The following is a 27,459-nucleotide window of genomic DNA, read 5'->3' as shown; positions in this document are numbered from 1 at the left end:
AGTGAAGTGAGGTCACTTTCACAAAACCCTCTGCCTTAATTAATTTGTTGATCTTCGGGCAGTAGCTATTGTGGCCACAAACCTCATTCTGAAATGTATCTTTATCAAGAACTAGATCAGGCTGCGTTCTATGCTCATTACTCCGGAAGACAGCTGTGTTAGTCTGTTGTAGTAAGACAGGCAGGAGTTTTAGTAAGACACCTGGAATTTGGTTATTTCACACCGCTCAAAATGTTGGCTCGGCCAGCAAAGCACTTCAGATACAACAGTTTGTATTCTTTTATTTTAATGTCTCTGTGCGTAGATTCAGGTGGGCACAGCCGTGCTGGTCTGAAGCAAGTTCATAGCAACTGTTCCCATATAAAGGACTGAAGCTGGCAGATCCCTAACTTGGTAACCAAAAAAAGGGTGGGGAAACCTAGTTAACAATGACACGGTTGTTGAGATCCACGCAGCTTCTTCCACACCGACAGGCACCAAAGCAGAAAGCGCAGGCTGAAGCTACATACATCCGCTTCCGGTCTCTGGGAAGCAGGAAGAGGCGGGGTGGCGCCTGCGCACTTTGAGTTTGCTCGCTTGCTGCGGTCGAACCGGATACACGCCGTTGGTCCGGAGCCCAGTGAAGCGCTCCAGAGAGTGGGGTCCTCGAAGTGGCAGGTAAGTGAGCTGCGGGGGCCTTAGCTGCCTCCTTTCCGGGGCTGTAAGAAAAGCGGGGGGCGCAGAGGATCCGCGATGGAAGCTGGCCTGAGGCCATCCGGGTGGCTGCGAAGAAGGGGGCGCTTGTGGGCCTGGTGCACTTCGCGCTCTTGACGCGGCCGCCGTTCATTCCACGGGCGGGTCTTGGTGATGTGGAAGCTTTTCTTCGGCGAGAACACCCCTCCTCTCCGGAAGGATTTCCTGAAGCGAGGCTTCCAGGCCTCCCAGAGAGTGCCGAGTGTCGCCTCAAACTCAAAGAGCCTTTCATCGCCCTGTGATCGGGCAGCCAAATGATAAATGCAGGCGCTCCCTGTAAACGTGTCTGTTGAGAGACGGTCTTTGGTAGATAACTCGACTTCATTGGTTAGGCTTCCTCGTCCCACAAAAAAATAACAAAATAAAAATCCGTAATAAATAGGAGTTACTGGGAGTCACATGGGACCATTTTCAAACTGTCGTTTTTGGAATTCTTCTATTTCCATATATGCAACTGGGGGGGGGGGGGGGTGTTCAGTCGCACAGGCGAGTCCGACTCTGCGACCCCATGGGCCAAGTCACGCCAGCCCTCCTGTCTTCTACCATCCTCTGAAGTCTGCTCAAATTCGTGTTAGTTACATCAGTAACGCTGTCCAGCCATCTCATCTTTTGCCATCCCCTTCTTTTGCCTTCTGTCTTTTCCAGCATCAGAGTCTTCTCCAGCGAGTGCTCCCTTCTCATTTGGTGGCAAAAGTATTTCAGCTTCAGCATCTGAGCTTCCAAGGAACAGTCAGGGTTGATTTCCCTTAGGACTAACTGATTTGATCTTCTTGCAGTCCAAGAGACTCTCCAGAATCTTCTATAGCTACCCCAAAAATAGCCCCCCCAAATGTGCTGGCTTAAATTCAGTTTAAAAATAAGATTTGAGCTCAGACAATCATCATAAAATATTAATGAAATTTGGCCCTGTTTTCCATTAGACCCAGCTTAGTTTGGAGGAGCAGCATATAAATGAGCTTACCAAAAGAATGCATTAGGGAAGGAGTTCCACTAGTAAATTACACTGATGTAGTTTGATTTTAAAAATTATATCCTGCAGGTCGTTGCTAAATATGCCATAATATGGTTTTGGCCCATTACATATATCAGTAAAATGAAATAGAAGATTAATGCTATAAACATTTTAGCTGGAGAATACAACTTACATAATCAACACAGTACAGTGGTAAAAGACTGTCCAGACAAGAAGGGCTGAACAAAACTCAGGTATCATTCTCCACACTTATGTATGTGGCATAAGCGGGATACAAGTGTTTCCCTTATGCAGTCTTCCCCTCAGTTGGCAATTGTTGCCATTTGGTGTGTGTTTGTGCCAGTGTCATGTCTGTGTATTGATATGGTGGCTTAGACGAATAGGATCGCTCTCTTAATTGGAGAAGCTTCCAGTTCCTATGTTGTTTCTGTCATTTGTTCTCAAGGTGGCCTTAAACAAGCCCCGGGCCCTAATTTGCAGTAAAGTTTTTCTTTTTAAAAAGTGTTTCAGTAACAATGCATGTGATGTCCTGCTTGGAATATTTCTGGAGAACTGCAATTAAATTTTTGTTTAAAACATTAATGTACCTTTATTTCTCCTTTTATTTAAACGTAACATGGGACTGGTCATGTGCATTCAGGGATTGAGTTCTAAGACATACATTTACAGTCACATCCTGCTATTTGGGTGGAAGCATTTTTTTATTTTATATGTTGTGTACTTTCCCTTCCTACTTTAAAATTTATAGGGTTGAATTCTGCCTAAGAAGGGGGGTAGAATTTTCATCAGTTCTTCCTTTCCATGGCAGATCTCCATCTCCCTCACCCACCTGTTTCTGGGGGTTCTGATCCCCTAAGGATCAGTGCACTTTGGGACTGCACTGTAGGGGAGAGCTGGTGAAGCACTACCGTTGAAATTTTTGGCAGAATCTAAGCTTTAGACTGTAGCCAACGTGGTAAACTGAGTATTCTTTTTAGGCCAGGAGTGTCAAATTCATTTTTATGAAGGTTGAATCTGACATAAATGAGACCTTGTCAGGCTGGGCCATGTGTGTTATAAAATGTAATGCCAGGTGGCAGAGAGATAAATTTTATAAAGGACACAGACAAACACAATTGAAGATTTTTTTTTTTAAAGCTTAAAACATTAGCATTGTTGGTCTTAATGGTGCTTTCTTTGTATCTCTCCTGTGCGATCCAAGGAACTGGGCAAAGGAAGCTCTAGCGCTTTCCTTCTTTCCCCAGGGGACCAGGAGGGGGTGGATCCTCAGCCAATAGAAGAAAGAGAGGCTTGGCTCAATAGCTCTGCTGTGTGATTGAGACAGTCTGACAAAGCAAGCTCTTCCTTTCAGTAAGGCTTTTGATAAGGTTCCACATACTATCCTTGTTGACAAGTTGGTGAAGTGTGGTTTGGATCCTGTTAACATTAGATGGATCTGTAACTGGTTGACAGATCGCACCCAAAGAGTGCTTGTGAATGGTTCCTCATCCTCTTGGAGAGGAGTGACAAGTGGAGTGCCTCAAGGATCTGTGCTGGGGCTTGTTTTGTTCAAAATCTTTATAAATGATTTGGATGAAGGAATAGAGGGAATGCTTATTAAATTTTTAGACGATACTTAATTGGAAGGGATTGCAGATACTTTAGAAGACAGATACAGGATGACCTTGACATGCTGGAAAACTGGGCTAAAACCAATAAAATTAATTTTAACAGGGATAAATGTAAAGTTCTGCATTTAGGTAGGAAAAATCCAATGCATGGCTATAGTATGGGGGAGACTTGTCTTAGCAGTAGTATGTGCAAAAAGGATCTTAGGGGTCTTAGGGGATCATACACTAAACATGAGTCAACAATGTGATGCGGTGGCTAAAAAGGCAAATGCAATTTTGGGCTGTATCAACAGAAGTATAGTGTCCAGATCACGTGATATGATGGTATGGCTTTACTCTGCTCTGGTAAGACTTCACCTGGAGTATTGTGTTCAGTTTTGGGCACCACATTTTAAGAAGGATATAGACAAGCTGGAACGGGTCCAGAGGAGGGTGACGAAGATGGTGACGGGTCTGGAGACCAAGTCCTATGAAGAAAGGTTGAAGGAGCTGGGGATGTTTAGCGTGTAGAGGAGGTGGCTGAGAGGTGATATGATCACCATCTTCAGGTACTTGAAGGGCTGTCATATTGGGGATGGTGTGGAATTGTTTTCTGTGGCCCCAAAAGGTAGGACCAGAACCAGTGGGTTGAAATTAAATCAAAAGAGTTTCCAGCTCAACATTAGGAATAACTTCCTGACCATTAGAGCGATTCCTCAGTGGAACAGGTTTCCTCGGGAGGTGGTGGGCTCTTCTTCCTTGGAGGTTTTTAAACAGAGACTAGACAGCCATCTGACAGCAATGAAGATCCTGTGAATTTAAGGGGGGAGGTATTTGTGAGTTTCCTGCATTGTGCAGGGGGTTGGACTAAATGACCCTGGAGGTTCCTTCCAACTCTATGATTCTATGATTCCGCCGCACGGAATTAGCCTCAGCCATTGGAGAAAATAGAGGCTTTGCTCCGTAGCTCTTGTGTGATTGAGCAAGCTGTGATACAGAAGGAAGCAAGAGAGATGGAGAAGGAAGAAGACGACAGCCAGTTGCTCGGGGGCCTTATAGGAGCACTCTGGGGGCCTGATTTGTCCCTCAGACCACATGTTTAACACCCCTGTTTTAGCCGGTTGACCCTTGAAAGCAGTGCCTCTTGGAAGTAATGCCTCTACTTGTAATTGTATGCAACTTCCTAAGTATAATTTGTCATCTTGCCAGTTCAGGAAGCCTTCACTGGTACCATAATTGATTCTGTTGCTTCACAATCCCCTTTCAGTTGCTGAATGTGAATTTGTTCACCTCTGATTTATATAAAATCGTCTGCCCTGTCTAGATCAATTAGTCTCCAGAACTGTTCAACCTTGTCTGCCTGTTTTAGCTGTTGGAACAATAATGTTTCAATCCTCAAATTTAACTAGGGGTGTGCAATTTTTAAAAATGGTATTATTGGTGCAAGTTTATTGGACCTGAAAAAAATTCAGTATTTGGATCTGGGATTGTTTGGAAATCCTCAATTTTGGTGGGTCCAATAGACCCAAAAAGAAAAATACCAGCTTAAAAAAAAAACCCAAGCTCAACCCTGGGGCTGGCTTGGCTTCTCCTGCAGCACAGTTTAAACTTTTTAGGAGAAACTGGCCCCAGGATCTATGTGCCATGGGAAGGTCTCTTCTCACTGCATGCAGACCTAGCTGGTATGGCTTTTCCTACAGCGTGGTTTAAACCGCACTTCAGGAGAGACTGGCCCCAAGATTGGCTGTGCTGCTGCTAGTAAATTGCTCCCTGTGGCACAGCAGCTTCTGAGGCTGGCTTATTGTGCAAACCAGTTTAAACTGCATGAGAAGCCAGCCCCAAGCTGAGCTGGCAGGAACAGTCTGCACCCCCTGGCACAGTTAATGCCTTCTAAAGTCCCTTTGGTAGAAGCCCAACAAACAGCAGAGAGGCAGGAACAATCTGCTCCTGCCTCTCTGCTGTTTTTTGATCTACTGGATTTTTTTCGCTTTCCCCAAGAGAACCCAGCTACATTTGGAAAGTTGAAATATACATTAAAAATACAGGTAAGGTATCTTTGGGTATATTTTTGGCTCAGGAAGCTCCAAATGCATATCCCTAGATTTGAGAAAAATAAGGAGAAAAGCAGTTGAGTTGCCTTGGAAATCCTTATCTCCATGACAGAGAGAAATGTAGGGACTAACTTCCTAGGGAAGGGGATATGCTGGTAGGTTTTATAGAGCCTTCCTGTAACTTGGCTCAGTCAGAATAATTTTTCGAATTTCTTACATACCCTTGGTTTCTGAAAATTTGCCAGTGTGTGATACACATTTGTTCATGCTACTTCCTCTTCCTCTTTTAGAACACAGTAGTACTTCCCTACTCTCTCAGACAGTTTCCTTGTATATTTCAGCAGGTCTTTCAGTACCTTCCAATATGTACCTCAAGCCTGAAAAACAGTACTTCTCAGTATAAAAACAGTATAAATCTCATAACTGCAGGCATAATTTCTTTCAGTAACCTTAGCTTTATTATATTGCTTATTAGTTTCATCTTATTGATTATATTGACTTGCACTGTGTAATCTTCATTTCATTTCAATAAGGAAGAGGGGCTATAAGTAAAGGAAATAAGTGTTCTGATCTGCAACAATTTATGAAATAGGCAAAATGTAAGATTTTCCAAAATCCATTTTTTCCCCTTTTGAGTGGATTGTTATGACAGCAGTCCCATTTGGAGATTTTTGTTGCCAAAACTGCATTCTCATGAGTATTCTGCAGGCTCACAGAAAGCCATGAAATTTTGTTGGCTAGCCAAGGAAGGCTATGTAGTCATGGGATTCTTGGCACAGTGTAGCTGTCTGAATTTCTGGTAACCTCAATTAAAGGGAAACGAAACAGTCAGAAACTAAGAAGCTCCATTGGAGACAGGAAGAGAAAGTACATTTTTAGTTACCCTTATTACTGTTATGTACATTTGGACATTTGTTGTTACAGATTTGGGGTGAGGGGGCTGAGGTAGTTGAGACTCATTCCTTTAAGACATAATGAATTTCTAGCTTTGGTGAGATCTGAAATGTACTTTTAGCTGTGACACAACACAAGACCTTTCCAACAGAATCTGGCAGGATTTGAGTGTGTGTCCATGGATTTAGATTTGCAGTCAACCTCCCTTTTCCTTTTTGAAGAACCACACAAATATATAATACAGTTGTTGTGTTTTGCTTTTTAAATCTTTTTACAGAATTTTATACGCTAACACTTCCAATATTTTAACTGCATAATCATAAATACCTGATCCTGTGTACTGGTGGCATCCAGAAGGTGATTCTGGAGGTTGAGGAACCTGTGCGGTTAAAAAGCCACACAAGCATGGGCAGCTGCAGTAAAGAGTGGGATCTGGAGGCAATACCTCTTCAGCCCGGAGCCCTCTCTGCTAACCCAGTCCCCTAGCATCATCTTTGCAGGGCTCAAAGCAGGGAAAGAAAAACATTGAGAAAGAGCCACTGGTGCCTTTTGCTGGTGGTGAGTGGGATTCAGCCCCTTGTATTTTGATTTAACTGCATGGGTTTTTTCATTAGATTTGATACTCTTTAGCAATGTTCCCTCTAAGCTGCAGAGTCTTGTGAGCAAAAATTCTATATTGTGAGCTACTGGTATTAACATTGTGAGCTACTGGTGTTAAATTTGTGAGCTACTGCATAAATTATTGTGCTCTGGGGCCATTTTTCCTGAGCTAAGACAAAAATGTGTGAGCTGGAGGTTAAAAATCTGTGAGCTAGCTCACACTAACTCAGCTTAGAGGGAACACTGCTCTCTAGCTACATCTGCTAGCCCTGACCTGGATAACCCAAGCTAACCTGATGTCTCGTCAGATCGCAGAAATGAAATAGGGTCGACCCTGGGTAATATTTGGATGGCAGACCACAAAGGAATATCAGGGCCATGACACAGAGGCAGGCAAAGGTAAAGCACCTCTGAATGTCTCCTGCCCTACAGGGTTACCATAAGTCAGCTGCAGCTTGACAGCATTTTTCACCACCAGTTACATCTGTCAATGCTGCTTTTTACAAGGGTGTGAAGTCTAATACACAGTTTCAAAGTGTACATAGGTAAGTGTTCTTTGTTCATTCTTTTAATCATGGTCTGGTTTTGCTGTTATGACTAAATTAAATGCCTCTCTTTCTCTGTCCCAATATTACAGGATGCCTGGACTAAGTTGTAGGTTTTACCAGCATAAATTTCCGGAAGTTGAAGATGTTGTCATGGTCAATGTTCGGTCCATTGCAGAAATGGGAGCGTATGTTAGCCTCCTGGAATACAACAATATTGAAGGCATGATTCTGCTTAGTGAGTTGTCCAGGAGGCGTATCCGTTCTATAAACAAACTAATCCGAATAGGCAGAAATGAATGTGTTGTCGTCATAAGGGTTGATAAAGAAAAAGGTGAGTGAAAAAAACATGTAGTGCTATTTTAAATCCTAAGTGCACACTTAGTTTTCATCCTGACATCTTGTGCCATGACCTAGGTGTTTTATCTGGAATCAGAGGAATTTTTAAAAAGATGTCTCTCTCAGATGTGAAGTGCAACATAGTTTTCTAGCTGCAGTCAGTGAATAGAACTGGCTTTCTTTAAAAAGGAAATCAGGAGTTGAGTTGAATCTTAATTACATTTTAAAATATTTCTTTCTGTATTAGGCTATATTGACTTGTCAAAAAGAAGAGTTTCCCCAGAGGAGGCAATTAAATGTGAAGACAAGTTCACCAAATCAAAAACTGTAAGTTACTATACCATTGGTCATTACTGTGCTACATTCTAGAGTAATAAAGTGTGAGTAAACTGGGTTAGTTTTTGAAAGGAGAGGCCCTGTTTATGTGACTATACCAAAGTGGTTAGGATATCAGACTAGGATCTGGGAGTCTCATCTTCCAGTCCATACGCAATCATGGAAACTCACTGGCTGATCTTGGGCAAGTTATATGCTTATCAGCCTAACCTAACTCATTGGGTTGTTGCATGATTGAGATGGAGAAAGGGAGAATAATGTGGTAAGCCACTTGGGGTTCCTACAAGAAAAGTAGTGTATAGATACCTAAAAATATATAGACTAATTGTAGACTGTTTTGCACTGACGAGGGTTTTCTTTCTGGACTGGACTTAATCAAACAATATTAAGTTGAAAGGAGATAGTACTGAACTATTGAAAATTCCTGTGAAGTCACCAACTTAGAATGGTTTTGTCTTTAAGAACATAAGAGAAGCCATGTTGGATCAGGCCAACGGTCCATCAAGTCCAACACTCTGTGTCACACAGTGGCAAAAAAAATTATATACACATACACTGTGGCTAATAGCCACTGATGGACCTGTGCTCCATATTTTTATCTAAACCCTTCTTGAAGGTGGCTATACTTGTGGCCGCCACCACCTCCTGTGGCAGTGAATTCCACATGTTAATCACCCTTTGGGTGAAGAAGTACTTCCTTTTATCCGTTTTAACCTGTCTGCTCAGCAATTTCATCGAATGCCCACGAGTTCTTGTATTGTGAGAAAGGGAGAAAAGTACTTCTTTCTCTACTTCCTCCATCCCAGGCATTATCTTGTAAACCTCTGTCATGTCACCCCGCAGTCGACGTTTCTCCAAGCTAAAGAGTCCCAAGCGTTTCAACCTTTCTTCATAGGGAAAGTGCTCCAGCCCTTTAATCATTCTAGTTGCCCTTCTCTGGACTTTCTCCAATGCTATAATATCCTTTTTGCTATAATATCCTAGTCTCTTAGGACAGAGAGAACCCTAAGCCTTACATTGCTTTAATGAATGTATATGTAACTTCATTTTATCAGATTGCAGTGGCTTTTTCATTTGCATATAAACGTTTTTTTCTACTTAAGTCATAGTGTTTGATGTGAACAGAATTCCTTGTCCAATTAATGGCTAAACTAATAGAGATGTCAATATTGAATGCATGATTCTGCACAGCCAATTACCAGAAATTTCAAAGCTACAGGAAAAAATAGTTGCTCATTCTTCAGTTATTGGGGAGAAAAATATTGAAATTTTTGGGGAAATGAAGTATATGCATATTTACCTATCAAATCTAAACATTTTTTTTCTGATTTAACAACATAAATGCATTGTTTATAACATAGTTAACATGCACACTTTTGTAGTATCTGGCATACTTGTGGATTTTAGAATTGAAACACTGAACTCTTTAATGACAATATTGTCTACATGATTTACATTTAAACATAAATTTTACTAAATGTTGGATACATATGAATTCTGTGCAGTAGTTTGTGTTGCATAAAATTTTTTGTCCAGCACATTTTAAGTAAAACACTGTATTTCATTTTACTCATTCTGTAGAATAAAATAGCATTGTTGGAGGGGATTCAGTGTTTCCTGAAATTTCCCAATTTTTCCATTTGGGATTAGTAAAATACTTTTTAAAAAGAAGGCTTTCTCACTCAAAAAGAGAAGGCATTTCACAGCTTTTTTTCTGTGTTCCAGTTTAACTGGAAATATAGGAAGTGAAAAACAGGGAAGATTCCCCCCCCCCCCCCGGAATCTTTATGGGTTTTTCCTCAGGTTTTCAACTCTGTACATGAAGAACATTCATGAAGGCAGAATTTTAATGTACAGTAGTTTGTTAATATAGTTAACATGTTAGAGCTGTTGCATGATATGATAACACTCAATTTATACTTCTGAAGTGAATGAACACTGAGTTGTTTCTGTAGTGAAGGATTTTCCAGTCATATTCTATCTAGTTTTTGGTTGGAATTGCTCATTGTGATTTTATCAGATGTTTACTTCTAGAACAAGTGCATTAATCAACCTTTATACATTACATTCTCAGGGCTGCGGGGTTACTGCAAAAATGAATGAATATGTACTTTCGAATGACACCAGGAGTTCCACAAACTAAATGGAAAAGATACTCATTTGTGTGACTCTTTAAAGACCTTAGTCATGTGGTACCACTTTTTCTGTGACCAGCTCCTTTGCAACAAAGTTTATGTTCAGATGACCCAGCCATGGGAGCAAGGGCAAATTGCATATCCCTCCCACCACCAGCAGAATACTGATTCTATGATCAGGGCAGTGCACAGTTGGACCTCACAGCTAGAGTCCTTTAAGGCATCACACCAGTTTTGAGGGAACCACTCTTGGAAAGTGTCTTACTCATTATAACATTTTAAATAGCTCCACAGGTAAAGTCTGTACCAGAGGAAGGGGTACAGATGGCAGGGAAGTACATACAGAAAAATGTGAACTCACAGAAAGCTTCTTCTGGACAAAAACATACTCTAAATGTTAGTAATGAAATATGCTCTACAATCTAGAAGATAATTTAGAGCGAACAAACTCATTTGTTCGAAGGACCAGATCTGACATAAATGGGACTTTGTGGTGCCAAGCCATGCATATCCTAAAATGTAATGCCAGAGCAGAGAGATAGACTTCATAGAGGACACAGGCCAACACAATTAAATATATCAAATTTTAACTTAAAATACAAACATGCTTAAAACTATTGCAATATTTTATTTAAAAAGGAAGGGGAGATAGTGGGATTTTGCAGTGCAATTTTAAAAATAAAACATCAAGAAAAATCTCAAAGATCACAGCAGAAACTTAAAAAATAAAATGCTGTCAGCCTGGGAAAACATGAAATGGCAAGGCATTGTAAGCTCCCCCCCCCCCCACCTCCCCAGGTCTACTCAGGTTAGCTGTGGCTCTCTTGTGTCATATCCCTCTTTGGCTGTGGGTTCCCAAGTTAGAGTACTCACAGAATCATAGAGTTGAAAGGGACCTCCAGGATCATTTAGTCCAACCCCCTGCACAATTCAGGAAACTCACAAATGCCTCCCCCTAAATTCACAGGATCTTCATTGCTATCAGATGGCCATCTAGCCTCGTGTTTAAAAACCTCCAAGGAAGGAGAGCCCACCACCTCCCGAGGAAGCCTGTTCCACTGAGGAATTGCTCTAACGGTCAGGAAGTTCTTCCTAATGTTGAGCTGGAAACTCTTTTGATTTAATTTCAACTCATTGGTTCTGGTCCTACCTTCTGGGGCCACAGAAAACAGTTCCACCCCATACTCTATATGACAGCCCTTGAAGTACTTGAAGATGGTGATCATATCACCTCTCAGCCGCCTCCTCTCCAGGCTAAACATTCCCAGCTCCTTCAAACTTTCCTCATAGGACTTGGACTCCAGACCCCTCACCATCTTCGTCGCCCTCCTCTGGACCCGTTTCAGCTTGTCTATATCCTTCTTAAAATGTGGTGCCCAAAATTGAACACAATACTCTAGGTGAGGTCTTAACCAGAGCAGAGTAAAGCGATACCATCATATCACGTGATCTGGACACTATACTTCTGTTGATACAGCCCAAAATTGCATTTGCCTTTTTAGCCACCGCATCACACTGTTGACTCATGTTCAGCATATCATCCACTAAGACTCCTAGATCCTTTTCGCACATGCTACTACTAAGACAAGTCTCCCACATCCTATAACCATACTGGATTTTTCCTATCTAAATGCAAAACTTTGCATTTCTTCCTGTTAAAATTCATTTTTTGGGTTTTAGCCCAGTTTTCCAGCCTGTCACGATCATCCTGTATCCTGTTTCTGTCTTCTACTATATTTACAACCCCTCCCAATTTAGTATCATCTGCAAATTTAATAAGTATTCCCTCTATTCCTTCATCCAAATCATCACCATTTATAAAGATGTTGAACAAAACAGGACCCAGGACAGATCCTTGAGGCACTCCACTTGTCACTCCTCTCCAAGAGGATGAGGAACCATTCACAAGCACTCTTTGGGTGTGATCTGTCAACCAGTTACAGATCCACCTAATGGTAACAGGATCCAAACCACATTTTACCAACTTGTCAACAAGGATAGTATGTGGAACCTTATCAAAAGCCTTACTGAAATCAAGATAAACAATTTATTTATTTAGAATTTATATCCCGCCCTTCCCACGAATGGCTCAGGGCGGCTTCCAACAATAGATCCTACATAACAATAAGCAATATTTAAACATGTGAGGGAATAGACAATTAAAACAGATAAAACTCTAAAAATTAATAATGTCTACAGTATTCCCCTGATCCAGCAAGGTAGTCACTTTCTCAAAAAAGAGAACAGATTAGTCTGACATGACTTGTTCTTGAGAAACCCCTGCTGTTTCTTAGTAATCACATCCATTCTTTCTAAATGTTCCAGGACCGACTGATTATTTGTAAAACTAGGCACTAGTTTTTATTCCACTGAGAAGAGACAAAACTGTCTCAAAACATCAACACTTGGTTTGCAGCAACACAACTCTAGGAAACTTCAGCTGGCCTTAGGAATGCTGGGAAGTTCCTCTCCATTGAAAGACATAGACAAAGTTGTAAGGAAAACATGGAGTGGATTCCCTGTTCACATTTGCTCCGCCTATAAACCTGAGTGGGAAATTCATTCCGCATTTTCTTCACTGCTTTGCTTTCGGCTTCTCTGCAAAGAGAAGGCAGAAGGAGCTGGAAATGTCATTGCAGCCTCATAGCTTCACAGGGTGAGGACAGGAGCGGGGCGATAAGAGAGCTCCGCATGCCTGATTGGAGCCCTGGGCAGGCTGGTTTGGCCCACGGGCCGCACATTTGACACCCCTGATTTAGAGCAATAGCTGAATAATTATTGGTACAGATGCTTAACTTACACTATGTGTATCACAGATGAAATGCTTAAGGTTCCGGAAGACTTTTTAGCACCACAAGTTATTGTCAGCTTTGTGTGTTCTTTATTTGAATTACCGTAATGTCTTTAATCAATCCAATGCCTTCCCCATTATTGAGAGTCATTGCATCTTATATAGTGCTGTTGCTATGGAAATTATAATCCACATTGCATTCTTGCATTACTCCCCCCCCCCCACCCTGCCACTTGTGCTTTAATTACTGATGCTTATGCCATAGGTTTATAGTATTCTTCGCCACGTTGCTGAAGTTTTGGAATACACAAAGGATGAGCAACTGGAGAGCCTGTTCCAGAGAACTGCTTGGGTATTTGATGACAAATATAAAAGGCCTGGATATGGTGCCTATGATGCCTTCAAGCATGCAGTTTCGTAAGTATATACGACTTTCCCAGCTTGTTTTCTGCCGCCTCTGAAACAGCTAGGATAGGTTTTAATTAATTATTTATTTATTTATTGAGAGCCAGTTTGGTATAGTGGTTAAGTGTGCGGACTCTTATCTGGGAGAACCAGGTTTGATTCCCCACTCCTCCACTTGCAGCTGCTGGAATAGCCTTGGGTCAGCCATAGCTCTGGCAGAGGTTGTCCTTGAAAGGGCAGCTGCTGTGAGAGTCCTCTCAGCCCCACCCACCTTACAGGGTGTCTGTTGTGGGGGAGGGAGATAAAGGAGATTGTGAGCTGCTCTGAGACTCTTGAGTGGAGGGTGGAATATAAATCCAATGTCTTATTTGCCAAATACTTTTTTCTCACTAAAAATGTGTGCATAGCAGATTGCCTTTAAAATGGTAGTTTAAAAGGGACAGGCTCTCCCCCCTCCCACCAGCTACAGCTAGTTAAAATAACTTGCAGTGCTGAAGTGAAGACATATTGTTACTTCTTGTGCTAATCACATTGTATTGTTTTGTACTAGTCACATTGATTATTACCAAGGTTGGAGTAAGAACATCATGAAGGAAACTGGTTATTCAGCACAAATTATTATAGGGCTTTTCCACTTGGGTTTCTTTTGTCAAAGTTCTGGCCCCATACTTCTTTGGTGTATTCCCTGATTTCTTTGCACACTTTTGTGCCTTTTGTTTTCACTCCTACCTGTCCCCGTCCCCCCCCCCCCCCCCCCCCCGCAATCTCTTGCAACCAGTTTTACCCTGATCTTTTTCTAGAAGCTGATTTTGGTTTGGCTTTTTTCTAGTGTATGTTGACTTTCTTTGTCTTACCTATTCCCACCCACCTTCAGCACATTTTTCAATGACTGGACTGTCATAATTATTAAACCACTACCTTCCCCCCCCCCCACGCCTGATGGTGATTTCAATTTTTTTAAAGGCCCTAAACTATCACTACAATGCTATATTATTCTAATGATAGTTTAATCAGGTTCTTTGAATTTCCAGCTTTTGTCTTTTTAAAAGTAAGTCTCTAGCTTCATCCCTTGGTGAGATATAAGGGAAAAAGCATATTTCTGCAGGGCAAGGAGCTAGAGACTTTGTATTTTAATGAAAGCTGAAGATTCAGAGACCCTGCTTTAACTACTGTCATTACAGCGTTACAGCAATTCTTCAGAGCTGGGGAGAGAGATTTGACACCACTGATAATACTGAGGATGACAGCACCTTCTTTTGAAAATCCTCATTATTTAAGCCACATTTGGAAGAAAATAAACTGATTCCACAACCATGAAAATGTGCAGGGAGGGCAAATGTGCAGAAGAATTCTTCCCAGACCAATTTTAGTCCTTGCGAATCAATCCCCAAGAAGATCATGAGTAACTCCAGTGTGTGGCAACAGTCATAGTTAAGAATATATTTCTCTTTCACTCAAGGTGGCTTTATTGCCCCCTGGTGTTTAAATTGATGAACAAACACCTATTTTTGTTTTTGCACCACACATGACTTCTGTCGTTTCTGGAAAGCTGTATTATATATTTTAAGGAATAATGGTAAATATTTATTACAGTTTATTATCATTAATAATGGTAAATATTTATTACAATTTATTATCATTAATAATGGTAAATATTTATTACCTAGGGATCCTGCCATTCTTGATGGGCTAGATCTGACAGAAGATGAGAAACGTGTGCTAATTGACAATATTAATAGGCGTCTTACACCACAAGCAGTAAAAATTCGAGCTGGTAAGTCCCAAAATCAAAATAATTTAGAAAAATTCATTACTACTGTTTTATAGACAATCATTCTGGCAACAGACAAAATGGCTTACTTTTTTTTACTTCAGAAGACCTGTTTGCTACATATTATTTTAGATACATTAGCTAAATCAGGATTCCCCAACCCCTGGGCCATAGACCGGTTTATGGCGGTTTAGCAACCGGGCCACGAGTTGTATAATTATTTCATTATATTTTACAATGTAATAATAGAAATAAAGTGCACAATTGTATCATCCCAAAATCATCCCTCCCCAGTCTGTGGAAAAATTGTCTTCCACAAAACTGGTCCCTGGTGCCAAAAAGGTTGGGGACCACTGAGCTAAATTACAGGTTTCTGACTTGTTTTAACACTGAATCAATAATTTGAAATTGTGTTTTATCAGATTAGAAATACTTTCTAGCAAACACTTGCACTCTTTCTTGGAATTTAAGCCTGAGTGTAAAAAAAAAAAAAGCCATGCATTTTATTTTGCTTTTACAGGACCAGCTCTACATGTTTTTTGAGGGGGGGGGGCAAAATTAAAAAATGATGCCCCCTTATGGGCCATTCTATCTTATAGTCCCATAGAAAACAATGGACTCCATACCCAATTTGGCGCCCCTCCTCCATCGGCGCCCAGGGCAAGCACCCCCCTCTGCCCTCCTCTAGATCCGGCCCTGTAGCTTTATTCTAATTTCCTTTTTGAGAACAGGGGAATGTGATGGATGGTCAGAGGTCTTGCCCCCTTCTCTCAGTTAGTGGTCCCCTATATGCCTTTGGTGTGTGAGCAGACCAGCCAACAGGATCTATGGAATTCTGGAGGAGCCAGCAATATGTGGCAATGTGGCTGTGATCTTGCATGACTTCTGATCATTGCTTTGTACTTCACTAGGCCCCTTTTATGTCTAAAGGTTAAGGGTGGATACTGGATCTAGATAGACTGAAAACTGCTGATCTTGGGGGATAGTAGCTGTGTGCAGGGCAGGCTAAAGACTAGAAAGAGATCCCATAAGGTAGGTAAGTGAAGAGGCAGGAAGCCAGGCAAAAAGTGGCGAAAGGAGGTGGCACAAAGTCAGGGAAGGTAAAGGAAGCTTGAAGAAAAAGACAAAGGAAGCAGAGACAAAGTGCTGATAAGAGACGAGAAGTAGGATATGAATTTCAGAGTGGCCCAAAGCTACTGCTGGCCTGTTTTTTAGTCTCTGTTTTCTAGTGTTTTTAATATCTTGTAGAAGCAGCACCTTAATGTGCATGTGTAGAAAAAGCACCTATAAGCGAAAGGGGGACTGGTTGTAGTATGAGTTATACATTGCCAGGTCAAATTTATTTATGTTGAAGACTTAAGCAATCTCCTCCTCCGGCTCTCCACCTCTGAGGGATACCAGGGACTCTCTTGCAGTGTCCATGCATCAAAGCACTTTTTAAGAGAAAGCCTGCTGCTCCACTGCCTGATTGACTAGCCCTAACAAGCTGGTGAGTAGCTGAGATGCAGCCTTGAGCAGGGGTGGGGAAGCAAAGAGGAGAGTCACAGCTGGGATATGAGTGGAAACAATTTTCCACCAGAATTATTCAGATTCCTTGAGAGTTCAAAAGGGGTGGAGCCTCTAGAGGCCAATCCCAGGATGTCAGGTCTGTGAGAGCATATGCAAGTCTCCCTGCTGACAAGCATCTGCTGAAGTCAGGCAGGACTTCTACGGGTTTTTTAAAACTATTTATATACCTGCCTTTCTCCTACAACACCCAAGAATTATTTCATTTTAGCTTCAGACATTGTATGAATATTGAATAAGATGACACAGTCAAGCTGTTTGGTTGGATTATGTTAAAATTACTTAGAAGTCTTTACTTTACATTCACAGTTAAATCAGATTTTAACATTTCTTAAGGAAATACTGGAATTTCCATAACATTTTTCACAAGGCTAATTATGATATTATGTAAGATCAGTCTTGACAGCTGCAGTTACTAGTTGGATGTTACAAATCATTAGGGATTTTGAGTGGCAAACAGGTTCCGGCTAATCCTGACATGTCTGCAGCTTCAGAATGAATACCAGAAATGGGTGTTGCTTGATGAATCAACAGGTTACATGTAGGATGTAGAGACTTTGTAACTCTCCTCTTTATTCATAAGAATTGCTCCCTGTTACTAAACATAATTGCCTTGATCCTGAGACACCACTGTGCAGATGGGCCCTTCCCTTGTTCATTCTACTTGTGTGCATAAAACATGCCCTAGCATTAAAGAAATACAGAGTTTCATCTACACACTGGGCCATGTAAAGCTTTGGATTGCAATTAATGGTGAAACCCTGTAAAAATTAATGGGATCTTTCTTCAGTATCTGGTAGGGTCAGGTTATAAAATTCCCGTAGTAAATTTCCCTAATTTTCTACGTTAGAAGATAATATTGTTTTTTCAAATTTCAAATAATATGATTACTACTGAGGGCTTTTTTTGAGCAGGAGCGCAGTTCTGACTGGCTTGGCATCAGTGGGTGTGGCCTAATGTGCAAATGAGTTCCTGTTGGGCTTTTTCTACAAAAAAACCCCTGTTACTACTGGCTAACTACTGAAGTTTTAAAAGAAGATAGGGATTGTTACTGTATTTCAAAATTCTTCCTAAAGTTTTTTTGAGAGCACTTGCCATAATTGTGGAGAAATTAATGAGGAATTGTATTTCTGAAATAATGATTCTGACAAGTAAAAAAACCTCTCCCAAAAACCCATGTTTACTTCAACATGTATAGTTTGTTCCTTTGATAACCATTCTACTTAAGTGTCACAGAAGTTTGGAGGAGATAGGAAGACAAAAGATTGGAGTCAAAAGAAACTAGAGATTGCCTGACTTGAATAACCATGGCAAACCTGATCTCATCAGATCTCAGAAGCTAAGCAGGGTCAGCTGTGGTTAGTACTGGAATGGGAAACTTTTTGGAAATACCCAATTGAGAGGATAGGGGCAGGCTCTATCCACCATAATTATATATATATATATATATATATATATATATGATGATATTGGATTTATATCCTGCCCTCCACTCCGAAGAGTCTCAGAGCGGCTCACAATCTCCTTTATCTCCCTCCCCCACAACAGACACCCTGTGAGGTGGGTGGGGCTGGAGAGGGCTCTCACAGCAGCTGCCCTTTCAAGGACAACCTCTGCCAGAGCTATGGCTGACCCAAGGCCATTCCAGCAGGTGCAAGTGGAGGAGTGGGGAATCAAACCCGGTTCTCCCAGATAAGAGTCCGCACACTTAACCACTACACCAAACTGGCTCTCCACACCAAACTGTGTATATATATATATACACACATACAGAGAGAGAGAGAATACAAAAGAAAAGAAACTAGAGGTTGGTATAAATAGTAGGCCAAGAGTGGGCCTGAGAGAATTAACAAAGCAGGAAACAGAATTGGGGGGCCTAGGAAAAGAAGAGTATAGGAAGTGGGGAACCAAGGGAGGAATACTGCACTAGTGGAAAGAGGAGGCAGCGGTAGCTGGAAATGCCTTACAGTGTCATTTGTCAATGCATAGGGTTTGTAGTGAGGGCTTGTTTGTTGTTGGAGGAAAAAGACATGATTGACTGAATTTCAGCAGAGTTCTCTGTAAGTTTTCTTACTACTTTCTAGTTGCTGTGCATTTTCATTTGGAAGAATTCTGACCATGCATATGAGACCTTTGGGGGATGAATTTTCTAAGGAGGGATGAATTTAGAGTGGAACATAATTGTCTTTCTGTGAATGGTTGTTTGCCAGTTTCCATTTGTGTATACATTTCTTAATATAGCAGGAGTAAGCTGAAGCATGTCTACTCAGAAAGTCCCATTTTAGTCAGTGATGCTTATTTTCAGGTAAGCGTTCATAGGATTTCTTTAAAGAGGATGCAGCTTCCATTCAATGAAGGAGAATTTGGTTTCCCTGATCTTAGTTTTATATCAACAGCCATACTTGTTAACTTCAACTGATTACTGGGATCACTCCTTGCAGTTGGACTATCTATCTTAGGCTCTTTTGCAGGCTTTTGCAAACATAAATGCCCACCTCCAGTAAATTAGTGGATGGAGGACCTTAGAACTCTGTCAGTACTTGAACACATGACATATAGACAACAATTGTGTATGGACCTGTTTTTAGATAGTTGGAAACCTTTTATAGAAACTTATGTTTAGATCTGCCACCCCAGTTATATTGTTTCTGCTTCATGTATACTTCTTTTGAATTCTGTTTAGTTGCTAGATTTTGAGGGGTTTTCCCTTATTCCTTTTTCTAGTTTTGTGTTTGTTTTTTGGGAGGAAATGTTTAAAAGGGGATTGCAGACAATGTTACTGAACTGTGTATAGCTGAGTGGTAATTTCTAGGGTTTCTTACAGGATTGTATATGTATAGATTTTAATGAAATCCCATTGTGGTCCCTTTAGATATTGAAGTTGCTTGCTATGGTTATGAGGGCATTGATGCAGTGAAAGAAGCTCTGAGAGCTGGCCTGAGCTGTTCTACAGAGAGTATGCCAATCAAAGTAAGTGACATCACTGATGTGGGTCCTGCTCTGATATTAGTAGTATGCTGAGTTATTTAGCTGTACTGTTCTCTTGTTGTCTGGTCATTAGCAGCAAGTAGCAGCTGCCTTGGGTAGTTGGAAGGAGCATAATTTTGGATTGTTATTCAGCATTAAATTGGCTGTGCATGCTCTTCCTGCTCCTCTTTGCCTATAGAAACACAGAAACTAGTTGCCCGTGAACTCACTGCAGGTAGTGTATCTATGTGCAACCAGGGCAATGTGGGCAACTGCCTTATCAACATTACTTGCAAGCCTGCTGCTGTGACCTCTTAGTAATTCCAAACTATCATATTGCTTAAGGCCAAAATAACAAATATCTATACAGAAAACTTATCTAGGGCACATGCCACCTGCAGCGTCTGTAGATTATTAGTGAGAAATCGAGTCAAAACTGTTTAATTTGCTTGGCTGCTTTTCCGCGCAGATAATGTTGGTTCTGCCTTCTAACCCAAGTGACGGTTACATTTCCACAGATGCATCTAGTATTCCCTCTCCCACGAAGAGATTAGGATCTATTTTGGATAAATTGTTTTCAAAGCCAAATAACCTACTGCTGTCTAAGAGCAGGTGGCACTTCAGTATACCAGAAAGCACACCCCATCTATTATCCATTTCACTTTTTCTGCAAGTTGCATAATAACTGGGTGCACATGGTTTTTGTGTTACCATCTGTTTAGCTGTAAACCTCAACTTTTACTCATAAATAATTTCCTTAATGTGGAAAATGAGATTTTTGCTGGGAATTATGTGGAGAACAGGGAACCTTTGTGCATAATTGGTGGCTGTGTGGAAGAATTAAACATTTTTGGTAATTATAGCAGAAATCTACAAAACAACTGGCCACTGAATCCTTTGCCCCTCCCAGCTGATTTTCTTTAATTTATGAGAGAATTACAACATTTCTGGAAAGGAAAAAGAATTAATAATAATCATCCTTAAAGCAGCCAATTTGCTTTAAAGTAGAAGGATAAGGAACCCCCAATGGTGCATTCATGGTATCTTCAAGTATGGGACTATTTTACTTTAGATAAGGTAACTGACAACATAGTTAAATCTGAATTTCAATCTGGGAAATCACACTTATTAGAAAAATGGCTTCTTTTTATCAGTAATTTCTTTAAGAATAGACATAACTCAATGCTGTCACTGGACACTTAGTTTTATTAACATTACATTGAACCTTATATAAATATAATAATTTAAGGTTTTATTATGTTTATGTAAAGCTGAGCTAGGTATTGTTTTTTTCCTCTTGTATTCTTATTAACAAAAACTATAAGTCATTCTCTGGTGGTTCAAGATTTAAGAAAATGCATCAACACTGGCTTGTTTTTCTTTGAGACATTGAAGTCTGCCATTATCATCTCACCCCTCTGACAGATAAATTTGATAGCCCCTCCACGATATGTTATGACCACTACAACACTGGAGAGGACTGAAGGTCTTTCTGTCCTCAGCCAAGCCATGACTGTAATCAAGGAAAAGATTGAAGAGAAGAGAGGAGTGTTCAATGTGCAGATGGAAGTAAGAACCTTTTGTTTGCTTAAATGATGTCTGATTTCAAGAATTTTGGTAGCATGTGGAGATACCACTTTCGTGTCCTTGCAACTTCTCAAGACGACAGAACCCATGTAAAGGGGGGGCATATTCTTTACCGATAGTAGTATTACTGATAGTAGTGCTTTGGTGGTAGCTAAGATAGCGGCTGCTACCAGCGGGGAATGGCTGGCCTAGGGATTCCAGTGCTCCTGGGGAGGGGGAGGTATGGCGGTGGGAACAGACGATATAAGGGAGGAGGACTGAGACAAGACAGTGCTCGATCTTCCTCCATTCTGTGTCCCATCCCAAGGGTGACAGGTAGTAGGGTCAGGCTGAATAACTCGCCTCCGTCATTGGTGTTATGCAATGCCAGGTCCATTAATAATAAGACCTCAGTCCTTCGAGAGTTCCTACTCGAACAGGACATGGACCTGGCTTGCGTGACTGAAACCTGGATTCGAGAGGGAGATACAGTAGCCCTCTCACAAACAGCTCCCCCGGGCTGTTCAGTCTTCCACCAATCGTGGACTAGCGGGCGGGGGGGAGGAGTGGCATTATTTATACGAGAGGCTTACTCCTTTAGGGCGCTCCCGGCCCCAAGGATCGAGGGTATTAAATGTGCCGGTCTGGCGTGGGAGGCTGGAGAGGGTTTGGCGATCTGGCTGGTGTACCGTACGCCTAATGCACCAGCAAGCGCCTTACCATCCCTGCTCGAGGCGGCGACAGGCTGGGTGCTGGAGCACCCAAGGTTGGTAATCTTGGGTGACTTCAACGTCCATGCTGATGACCCGACCTCCAGTCAGGCGATGGACCTAGTGTCTTCAATGGCGACGCTAGGACTCTCAATTTGTTACAACCCCCACTCAACAGGCCGGGCACATGTTAGACCTGATCTTTGCGGCTGGGGTCATGGTGGACGATATAACCGCTGAAGCGGTGCCATGGTCAGACCACCTCGCCCTCAGGGCTCGTGTAGATATGCCACCCCAAACCTGTTTAGGCGACGAGCTTATTATGACTCTCCTGCGGAGCCAGATGGACCCAGAACAGTTCCAAATGGCTCTGCAGGATTCCTGGCCCTCTGGTGATTCTTTCAGTGGCCTAGTTGAGACCTGGAATAGCGGGCTCTCTAGGGCCATTGATGAGATCGCACCTCGACACCCTCTACAACCTCGGACTAGGCTGGCCCCATGGTATACCCCGGAGTTACGCCAGCTGAAACAAGGTCTCAGACAGCTAGAGAGGCAATGGTGGCGTACCCGTGACGAAGCGACTAGAACATCTTACAGGAAGTTTATGAGGTCCTATGAGATGGCATTCAAGGCCGCAAAGAAAACATACTTTGCGACTAAGATTGCGTCTGCAAATTCGTGCCCGGCACAACTGTTTAGGATAATTCGGAATTTTACTACAATGCCACAAGGCAATCCAAAAGTTAAGGAATTGAAGATAGGCTGCGAGGCCACAACTGCCATGCCAATTTAGATACAGTAAGTGAACTTGAGGCCCAATGCGTGTCTTCTGGTTTGATCTTGGACTGCTTCGGCCCACTCAGCTTGGAGGAAGTCGACAGAATCCTTGTCACTGCACGTCCAACAACTTGTGATCTGGACCCATGCCCCTCCTGGCTAATTAAGGCTTGCCAGGAGGAGCTAAGATGTCCTATACGGGACATCATAAATAGATCTCTTTCAGAGGGCTCCTTTCCAACACCCCTGAAAGAGGCAGTGGTCCACCCTCTCCTGAAAAAGGCTACATCAGACCTGGCCGAATTGGCTCATTACTGACCGGTCTCAAATTTGCCCTTTTTGGGCAAATTATAGAGAGGGCTGTGGCGTTGCAGTTACAGGATTTTCTGGATAACACTTCCACCTTAGATCCGTGCCAGTCCAGCTTCCGCCCGGGCCATGGGACAGAGACAGTTTTGGTCGCCCACATGGATGACCTCCAGTGACATCTGGATCGAGGCGGATCGGCGGTATTGCTGTTGTTAGACTTATCGGCTGCATTCGATATGGTCGACCATCGGCTGATGACCCGCCGCCTCACCAATGCAGGAATTCGGGGCTAGCCTTACAGTGGCTCTCCTCCTTCCTTGAAGGTCGGGGACAAAGGGTGGTGATTGGAGGAGAGCTGTCCCAGAGACACCTACTTAATTGTGGGGTGCCTCAGGGGGCAGTTCTCTCCCCGATGTTGTTTAACATCTACATGCGCCCCCTTGCCCAGATTGCCCAGAGGTATGGGCTGGGTTGCCACCAGTACGCTGATGACACCCAGCTCTATCGATGGTCGGCCGGACTGACGATGTCCCTATAAATCTGGACCGGGCGTTGCAAGCCGTGGCAGGTTGGCTCAGACTAAGTGGGCTAAAGTTGAATCCAGCGAAGACTGAGGCCCTTTGCATAGGTCGCGGCGGGCCAGGAGGGGAGATCTCCCTACCAACCTTTGACGGTGCATCACTGATACCAGTGCGCAGGGTCAAGAGCTTGGAAGTGCTACTGGAGCCTTCCTTGACAATGGAGGCCCAGATAGCTGCCACTGCTAAATCCGCCTTTTTCCACCTTAGGAGGGTGAGGCAGTTGGCCCCCTTCTTGGAACGCAGTGACCTGGCAACTGTGATCAATGCAACGGTCACCTCGAGGCTGGACTACTGTAATGCCCTCTACATGGGGCTGCCCTTATACCGAACGCGGAAACTGCAGCTAGTGCAGAATGCAGCGGCCAGGCTGTTAGTGGGACTACCTTGGTGGGAACATGTACAGCCTAGGCTACGGGAACTGCACTGGCTGCCAATTGTGTACCGAGTTCGTTATAAGGTGCTGGTTATTACCTTTAAAGTCCTATATGGCCGAGTACCTGCCTACCTTAGGGACCGCCTCTCTCCATATGTTCCTCAGAGAGCACTGAGATCTAGTTCTCAAAATCTTTTAAAAATCCCTGGACCAAGAGAGGCCAGACTGAAAACAACGAGGGAGCAAGCCTTCTCAACAATGGCTCCCCAATGGTGGAATCAACTACCAGAGGAGGTGCGAGCCCTGCGAGATCTAAATCAGTTTTGCAGGGCTTGCAAAACCGTCCTCTTTCAACATGCTTTTAAGATGGAACCCAGGTAATGACATCTAGCCATCCTATACATATATTGAACTGTAGCACCTTAATTGATAATCTATAATGGTTTTAACTGTTTTATTTAACTTAATTTATGAATGTAATTTAACTATATTTTAACTGTCTTTTATAGTAATGATTGTATTTTATGTAATCATGGTATATACCATGTCCTGTGAGCCGCCCTGGGTCTGCCGTGGTGGGGGAGGGCGGGATATAAAAATAAATTTATTATTATTATTATTATTATTACCCAGTCTCATACCTTGTCTTTGTTGGTGGCCTGACTATGGATAGTTTATGAAGACTGAACCCCAAGTAGAACCAAGTGGGCTTCATTTTCTGATAATCCCCTCCAGCTCGCATCTGAGAACTGTGATTATATTTCACAAAACAGGATTTTCCTGCCTTTTCTGAATATTTTTTTTATCAAATTCCTCAACTAATCTTTGGCTACATGTCATCTGTTCCAACATAGTGTCCACATAACCTCCTCTGTGCTTCTGTTAAAGTAAGTGCTGGAGCAGACCTGTGTGCCTTTTTCAGAGTGTCACCAAGGCAGATGGAGGAGGAAGGGCAAAGAATAACAGCCCTTCGCTGATTTCAGTGTTTGAAGGAAAAATGGACCTTGTGCAGCTTAACATTCCATCTTGTACAGCTTGGATCTCTATGCTAGACAGCTGGTATTTGTTCTCAAATACTTTTTTTGGGTTAAAATCAAAATATAACATTTTTCCTTTTCTATGATTTTTAATTAATGTCAACTTTACATTGTCTCATGTGTGGTTGATTGTAGTGCTGTAAATAGTGTTTGGCTCACTGTTTTCATTAACCCTATTTGAAGGAATCAGATCTCAGTGTATTATTCAAAGCACTGCCTTTATCTTATTTGTGTTTATCCACCTTATGCAGAATATAAAAATTACTAAGACTGTCAGCTATAAAGCAGTTAAGTCAGTATTTTGGAAAGAGACCTGTTTTATAATCTGGCTAAACATCTTGTGTGGTGCAGCGTCTCTGAATGCTGTCACCGGTGTGGCTGCCTGCCAGGCTGATACACCACTCTTCTTACTGTTTAAATAAGCAAGTTATGTTGTTCAGCTGTATTTTTGGTGCAAGTGCCTTTGGTTGAGTAGCTTGTTGGTCACACTGAAAGCTAAATGTTGTTCATATCTGTGTAACTTTTCAGCCCAAGGTCGTTACTGATACTGATGAAACTGAGCTTGCAAGACAGCTTGAAAGGTTGGAGCGTGAAAATGCTGAAGTGGATGGAGATGATGATGCTGAAGAGATGGAGGCAAAAACTGAAGACTAACTGGCTTGGGAGGAATATAGGGTGGCAAGTTATAGATACAACTACACCAATAAAGACACCTTGATTGGCAAGATGGCTGGTATGGAAAACTCCAAAAGAAAAGACTTGGAAAACACTTTCAAGTTTTAATGAGACCAAATTTTAAAGAAATAAGAAATTATCTGCTGCAACTTGGGCTAACTTCCTCAAAGGCAAGGTGCCTTTCTCTCAAGACTCTTAACACCCACTTCCAGTTGTTGGGCTCAAGGCCTTGCTCAATATTTTCATATCTAAGAACTCTTGATTGGCAATTGTTTAGTGCGTCTGTCACTGAGAATTCTGGGATTCCCAGTATTCCTACACAGACTGTACTGAAGCATATATTCAATAAATTCCTTGGATACTTAACTCTTTGCTGCTTCCTTATTCCATGTTCTTGAGAGAGATATGGAGCACAAGGTGAAGAGGAAAAGAGAAGATTTTGAAGACAAAGCTGATAAATCCTGCTGTGTCTTGGTTATGCTCTTATAATTAGTGCAAGCAACAGTAGAGATGGTTAAAATACAGATGGGTAAGATTTCAGAGGGTGAAAAGAACAAATCTGTAGTTTTACCTTTTGATTCTTGATGTTTTAAAACTTTATAATTAGAAGTCTTGGATGGAACTGAAGCTTTGATGCTAATCTATGGCAGACAAACCATAAATGACTAATTCATTTGACAATGGGAGTTTTCTGAATAACTCACAGAGAGGGTGATGCATCAGTGCCTGCTTGCTCCCTACAAAATGCCTCATCTGTTACAGTCCTATAAAAACCTCTTACATAAGGCCTTCGGTGTGCTTAATAATTGAACAGCTGTTGTGTACACATAAACACAGCTTAAGGTTACTCTTGTTCTGCCCACCTACTGTTTCTTGCCTGTAGGGATTGCAAACATGTTGAAACATGCAAGTCAATTAAGCTAGTAATTTAAAAATATTTTTTAAACTAGAATTAGCTTTCTACATACACAAATAGCATATAGCGTGTATGTGCTAGAATGGTTACATAGTTGTGCTAATAGTATTAGCTGTTATTTTACCAGTTCAAGTTTAGGCCAGTTGCAATAAGTTTAATAAGCAGCCCCGTGGTGCAGCGGTAAAGCTGCAGTACTGCAGTTCAAGCTCTCTGCTCATGACCTGAGTTCGATCCCGGCGGAAGCTGGGTTCAGGTAGCTGGCTCAAGGTTGACTCAGCCTTCCATACTTCTGAGGTCAGTAAAATGAGTACCCAGCTTGCTGTGGGGGAGTGTAGATGACTGGGGAAGGCAATGGCAAACCACCCTGTAAAAAGTCTGCCGTGAAAATGATGTGATGCAGTGTCACCTCAGAGTCGAAAACTACTGGTGCTTGCACAGGGGGACTACCTTTACCTTTTTAATAAGTTTAATGAGTAATTTCAGATAAAAATACTGGCCAGTGTCAATCTTTTGAGATTAGCTCTTGTGTTTTAAGAAAAGTTGGATAGTATGACAGGAGGCACTTCCAAAACTGAAGAGGCAGGAACAGCAGAATGTGGAATGCGAGTTTTGACTTCTTTAGGTCTTTTAAAACACCTTAATCTCATAGGAAGCAAGTTACACATTTGTTCAAATAAACAAAGGATAAGAGGGGCTTGTGGACAGATGGATAGTTTACAGAAGCCTGAGATGAAAGAACATTTAGTAATTTAGAAGGCAGGAGACAAGCTAAGAAGGAAAATGTTCTTTTGTGTGGGGCACAGTAATCTGGATGATGTGAA

The 27,459-nt window shown here is 42.0% G+C and overlaps 1 protein-coding gene across 1 annotated transcript; it reads left to right on the top strand.

The window, feature by feature from the left end:
* The first annotated feature begins 532 nt into the window (after window positions 1-532).
* Window positions 533-26,088, top strand: LOC132589522 (eukaryotic translation initiation factor 2 subunit 1). The gene is made up of 8 exons (XM_060262276.1): window positions 533-657; window positions 7,477-7,718; window positions 7,971-8,050; window positions 13,251-13,402; window positions 15,058-15,164; window positions 19,600-19,697; window positions 21,120-21,263; window positions 25,576-26,088. The coding sequence occupies exons 2-8, from the start codon at window positions 7,478-7,480 to the stop codon at window positions 25,699-25,701; spliced, it is 948 nt and encodes a 315-aa protein (XP_060118259.1). The 5' UTR covers window positions 533-657; window position 7,477; the 3' UTR covers window positions 25,702-26,088.
* The last annotated feature ends 1,371 nt before the right edge of the window (window positions 26,089-27,459 follow it).

This window comes from Heteronotia binoei, chromosome 21 (genome assembly GCF_032191835.1).
Source record: "Heteronotia binoei isolate CCM8104 ecotype False Entrance Well chromosome 21, APGP_CSIRO_Hbin_v1, whole genome shotgun sequence".
Taxonomy (NCBI): Eukaryota; Metazoa; Chordata; class Lepidosauria; order Squamata; family Gekkonidae; genus Heteronotia; species Heteronotia binoei.
The sequence above is the reverse complement of the archived record's forward strand: the minus strand, read 5'-3'. Positions and strand labels throughout refer to the sequence as shown.